Source organism: Neophocaena asiaeorientalis, unplaced genomic scaffold (assembly GCF_003031525.2).
Source record: "Neophocaena asiaeorientalis asiaeorientalis breed wild unplaced genomic scaffold, Neophocaena_asiaeorientalis_V1.1 scaffold46, whole genome shotgun sequence".
NCBI lineage: Eukaryota > Metazoa > Chordata > Mammalia > Artiodactyla > Phocoenidae > Neophocaena > Neophocaena asiaeorientalis.
Window position 1 is genome coordinate 10532097 of NW_020175393.1, and position 6000 is coordinate 10538096.

The following is a 6000-nucleotide window of genomic DNA, read 5'->3' on the forward strand; positions in this document are numbered from 1 at the left end:
CCTCTCTGGGCTTCCCTCTCCCCGGCCAGAGCAGCTGTTCTTGTGGGTAAGGAAGGGCCCCACCTGTCAGCTCTAGTTACTCTTTCAGGCAACATCCAACTCCCTGACCCCTTTTCTTCGTGTCTTATGAGCCTGTCTAGTGTGTGTCTTATGGCCCAATTGCCTGTTCATGGGTCTGTCGTTGCCTGGAACTGGTGGGCAGCGGAATGGTGGTCATGGGAAGGGACCGTCCCTCTCTAACCTCAGAGGACCTGCCGTTCCCACAGTTTTCTCTTAGTTGTCACCATGTTCAGGCCTCAAATCCTAAAATTGCCCCACTCAGGTAGATTAATGACTACAGTCCCAGGGAGAGAGGTGTGGTGATAGGGCTGGCACCCTGCCCTTCCCCACAGACACGTTCTATACCTGGCTGGCCTCCACACCTGCTCCCCGTCACCTGCTCCCCACAGCGCTGTCTGCCCTGGATGAGGCCTCCCTGGCCTCTTCTCAGAATCTTTGTTTGGGGGTCAGCACTGCCCTCAACCTCCCACAACAGGGAAGGGCTGCAGGCCAGTGCTGATCCCCCAGGGGTGATGACAGGGCACTGGAACATGGCAGAGCCAGAACGCACACCTCCATTGCTCCTTCAGGCGTTAACTGAGCCCCAGCAGCTGCTCTCAGTAGCTGTTCATGAGTGTCAGGGTACCTCATAGCAGGTCTTCAAGGAGCAGCCAGTAGGGCTGGGCTCAGACATCGGATGTGCTGGGAGGGACAACCCAAAAATATGGAAGGAAGGAAACTTGTTTTTTGTAAAATTTTTTAAAATCTTTGGGATTTCCCTGGCAGTCCAGTGGTTAAGACCCCACACTTCCAATGCAGGGGGTGTGAGTTCGATCCCTGGTTGGGGAACTAAGATCCCACATCTTAGTGGGGCAAAAAAAAAAAAAAAAAATTATGGAAATATAGTTGATTTACATTGTGTTCATTTCTGCTGTACAGCAAAGCGATTCAGTTATACAGTACATATATATATATATTCTTTTTCATATTCTTTTCCATTATGGTTTATCACAGGATAGTGAATATAGTCCCCTGTGCTATACGGTAGGACCTTGTTGTTTATCCATCCTATATATAATAGTTTGCATCTGCTCATCCCAAACTCCCAATCAGGAAGGAAACTGTTGTTTATTGAACACCTTCTAGAAGCCAAGCTCTGGACCTGGTAACCTCCCATCTCTTGATCCTGTCAGAGGCAGGTTCCATGATGATTCGCATTTTAGGGAGGAGGCCCGCTGCACAGCCCAACTCCAGGGGGGTCACTCCTGCCCCCAGTTGCACGGCGTGCAGTCTGCTCCGGCCTCCAGAGTGGCCCGGAGAGGGTCGCAGAGCTGGCACGTGAATCCAGATTGGAGTGACAATCAGAAACACTCTTCACCTCCCTGTTTGGGTCCAGGCAGAGTGAGTGGCTGTGCGGTACAATGGTTTGAACCCCTGTATGGAAACAGCAGAAAGGGGTGGGAGGAGTGGAAGGCCCAGTGCTCTCAGGTCTCGCGAGAACCCATTAGCTCTATTAACAGCTCTCACCACCGCCTCCTGTTTGTCTGTCACGCTGCTGGCTGCTGGTGTGTGAGTCCTGTGTCCTCGTCACCAGGTACACACTTGTTGTTGACACGAATGGACCAATTAAATGATGTCTATGTATGGAGAGGGGGGGTCCCCAGGACACCTCTGTGCGGCCCTGAGGATCTGGGGAGAGGACCACGAAGGAGGACCTCAGGGGTCACTTACTGCTCAGCCCACAGGCCTCAACTTCACAAGTTGGCACCCAAACACATTTTTTTTTTTAAATTGCCTTTGAGGAACAGGAGATTTGACCAGTTTCCTCCCTGGCCAGCAGAGTGTTGGAGGCAGGGGTCAGAACCATGCGTGAAAGATCCATTACACAAGGCTAAGTCAGGAACTAGAAGGAACTGCTGCTCTCTGGTAGCTTTGTTGCCGGAAGGGATGGTTATCTTTCCAGCAAAGGCTGAGGAAATCCTTTTCTGCCTTGGGGCGGGCCAGGGGATGGGATTAATCCCAGGTGAAGGTGGGAAGGAGATGAAGAAGTGAGTTAATCCCAGGGGGGGACGAGGGGTAGAGAATAAACTAAAACCAGATTCAGGCCCTGGACACAGCCGCTGCCCCTCCCCCACCTCCCTTCCCAACTCCCTCTGGGGTTTCCTATTGTTACCAGAGACGACATCCTGTTTCCTTTACCTGCCTTACTGTCCCAGGCCCCTGGAGTCCCCTACTGTCTCAGGGAGCAGGGGTGGGACAGAGGTCTGGCCCCAGACCCAGAGTCCAGGGATCTCACAGCTGGAAGATCTCACAGCAATGGAAACTGACCTGGGAGGTATGGGGTGCAACTTACCCAAGGTCACAGCATTGCAGATCTGGGTCAGCCCTTGGGCGGGCCTCCACGGTTCTCTCCTCGAGATTACATACTTTGAAGGTTCCCAGGGGGAACCTGACTTCCCCTCCCTTAGGCTCAGCGTGGTGGTCAGTTCCTCCTCTCCAAATGCCTCTCTCCAGCTGACTGTGGCCCACAGGACTCACACACATCCTAGGAATGTGTTTGGATCCACAGAGTTCTGGGGCTCAGTAGCACAGGCTCTAGGACAAGCAGGCCTGGGTTTGGATCCCATCACAGAACCTTTATTTATTTATTTATTCTGACAAGGAATGTTTATTGCCGAGCACTAGGGACAGAGCAGCAGACAAAATAGACATAAGTCCCTACTCTCATGGAGTTTACATTCTAGTGAGGGAGGCAGATAATCAGCAAGGTAAGGAAGGAAGATACATAGCCTGTCAGAAGGATTTGCTGAGGAGATAAATAAAGCAGAGGAGGGGATGGAGAGAAGGCAGCAGGAGATGGGGTGGAGGGAATGTACTGTTAAATAGGTTGGATGGGTAACATCTGGGCGAAGACTTAAAGGAGGTGAGAGGTGGAGCCACATGTGGATACCTGGAGAAAGAGCTTTGTAGGCAGGAGCAATAGTACGTGCAAAGGCCCTGAGGCGGAAACATGTCTGGCACAGTTAAGAGCAGCAGGAGGCCAGTGGGCCAGGCAGGGTGAGAGAGGAAAGGACTAGAAGTTGAATCAGGAAGCCAGGGGGAGGTCAGACACCGAGGGCCTTACAGGTCATAATTAAAGCCTTTGGCTTTAACTCTGAATGAAAAGGGAGCCAAAAGGACAGGATCTGACTCATGTCTTAGAAAGATCATTCTGGTCACTGTGTGGAAAAGGGAAACAGGATCACCAGTTAGGGGGCTACAACAACAATTCGGGTGAAAGATGACAAATGCTCAGTCGAGGGTAGTCAGGGCAGCACTCGTGAGAAGTGGGGAGATTCTGAATATTTTGAAAGCAGAACCACCAGGATTTACGAATGTGGGTAGTGAACTGTGATAAGAAGAGAGAGGTCAAGGATAAATTCCAGGATTTGGGCCAGAAGTAACTAGAAAGAGGCAGTTGCCACTTACAGATAAGGGGAAAGCCTGAGGGAGGGGCAGGTCTGAGGAGGAAACTCGGCCATTTATTTGCTGTAATTCTGGGTAAGTTGCTTAACCCCTCTAAACCTCAGTTTCCTTATCTGTACAAAGGTCATAATAATCATTCCCCTGCAGAGTGATGGTGAGAATTGAGTGAGATCATGAACTCACAGGCGTGATGCACATACATACTCAATACACGTTCCACCCACAGCCCGGGGATGACCATCACAGCTCCTCAGGAAGGGACAGGAGGGAAAGGAAGACCAAACCTACACATCTGTACTTTGGCTCCTCTCCCGGCCCAGCTTCCTCCAGGAAGAAGGGGGACAGACCTTTTCAAAAAACTGGAAGTTTTCTTTCTTCAAGGCCTTTGATGGTTTAGGAGATGGTGATGATGCTAATGGGGGATGGTGGTGGGTTGATGATAAACGATCATATTCCCATGTCCTTATTCTTATAAAACCCTTTCATGGCCATTATCTCATGTGAGTCCATCAAGGCAGAAATTATACCCATTTTATGAAGTAGAAGAATGAGGGGGTGGTTAAGACTCTGTGCTTCCAATGCAGGAGGTGCGGGTTTGATCCCTGGTCAGGGAACTTGGATCCCACATCATGGGCAGCCAAAAACAAACAAACAAAAAAAAGAGGTATTTTTAAAAATTTATTTATTTAAAAAATTTTTATATTATATTGGAGTATAGTTGATAAACAATGTTGTGTAAGTTTCAGGTGTACAGCAAAGTGGTTCATTTATACGTATACATGTACCCACTCTTTTTCAAATTCTTTTCCCATTTAGGTTATTACAAAATATTAAGCAGAGTTCCCTGTGCTATACAGTAGGTCCTTGCTGGTTATCTATTTTATTTTGTTTTATTTTAAAATATTGATTGATTGATTGATTGATGTACTGTGTGGCATGTGGGATCTTTGTTCCCCGACCAGGGATCGAACCCGTGCCCCCTATATTGGAAACGCAGGGTCTTAACCACTGGACTGCCAGGGAAGTCCCTGGTTATCTATTTTAAATATAGCAGTGTGTACATGTCAGAATGAGGTATTTAAAAACAAAATAAAACAAACCTGGGCCATCTCTCCCTCACTATCTCATGGAACTCCATTTAATCTTTGGGAGAAAACGTGGGTGAAGAGGGTCCTGACGTGGGTATCTCTCTTCCCGTCCCTGAGTGGGAGTGCTGCCCAGCTGTGTCCAGCTATGATATGGACTGTGACCTCACGCCTCTATTCCAGGAGAGGGCCCACAATGCCTGCCCCGGTCCATTCTCCATCTCGGCCACTCTGAGCATACCCGGTGTGTGGGTTGCAACCTTACTGCTTCTGAGGTTTGGGTCAGTGGGTCTCATACATTGTCCCATTCCAGTCACTCCTCCCAATTACTGAGGTAACAGACGAGGGGACTGGAACCCAGAAGAATCAACGTGCCTCAGATCACACCATTAGAAAGTGCAGTGCAGACTCTGAGGTCTGCACCCAGCAGGAGGAATTCCTGCATCACTTCTTCCAGCCCAGCTGCCCCCATCCCTCCACATACCAGGTGCCAGAACACAGCTGTCTCTTCCTTGCTCCCCCAACCCAGGCAAGCTGTCCTGGGTGGGGCTGAGCTGGGTGGGGCCGAGCTGGGTGGGGCCGCCCTGGGTAGTGTTCAGTGAGACTGTAGCCCCTGCAGGCAAATTCAGCTGGACACTGATGCTAAGCGGCAGTCCCTACTGGTGAGAGCTGGGCTGCTGCCCATTGGTGGGCGGTGGGGCACTGGGAGGGTAGGAAGTGTCTGGTTTGGGTGGATCAAGGTCCCTGAAAAGAAAACTTAGAATTGCCCAGGGAAGAACTCCTGTTGGATTGAGGGAGAGGGGTTAGGGAATGTCAGGTGAGTGAGAGTACACAGGAGGTGACTAGAGGAAGGGAGGGTTTAAGGGACAGTAAGAGCCCCTGGAGGGGGCTGGGAATGGAGAGCTGTAGCCCCGAATTTACTCTTGCCTTGGCTGTTTGTCTCCATCTGTGCTATGGTGAGTGTCCTCCTGACCCAGCCACCCTTCCCAAAGAAAGGGCATCTGGAAAGCAAAAATGACCTGTGAATTGAGATCTGGGGGCGGGAGGGTATAAACTGAAGCGGGGATTAAATCCTGCCCACCTCATGTCTTTGCCAGGTGAGGAGGGAGCAGGAAAGGCAAGCCTAGAGTCTAGATCGCCTTGGAAGTTACTGGCCATGCCCACTCTGCTGCTCCCGCTGCTGCTGCGGACGCTGCTGGCCCGCCTGCTGCTGCCTGCTGCCCGCCTTGCCCGCCGGCACTTCCTGCCCCTGCTGCGCCGGCTGGCCCACCGCCTGGGCTCTCAGGATATGCGAGAGGCTTTGCTGGGCTGTCTGTTGTTTGTCCTCAGCCAGAGACACTCGCCGGATGCTGGGGAGGCCTCCAGAGTGGCCCGCCTGGAGAGGAGGGACAGGCTGGCCTCCCAAAAATGA

At 51.1% G+C, this 6000-nt stretch overlaps 1 protein-coding gene across 1 annotated transcript; it reads left to right on the forward strand.

Annotated features, from left to right (window-relative positions):
• The first annotated feature begins 5745 nt into the window (after positions 1-5745).
• On the forward strand, positions 5746-6000 carry MYMX (myomixer, myoblast fusion factor). Its single transcript, XM_024765891.1, has one exon. The coding sequence runs from the start codon at positions 5746-5748 to the stop codon at positions 5998-6000; it is 255 nt and encodes an 84-aa protein (XP_024621659.1).

What these genes read in the sequence shown, in the direction of transcription:
- MYMX (XM_024765891.1), top strand. Translation starts at nt 5,746, where the DNA reads ATGCCCACTCTGCTGCTCCCGCTGCTGCTGCGGACGCTGCTGGCCCGC.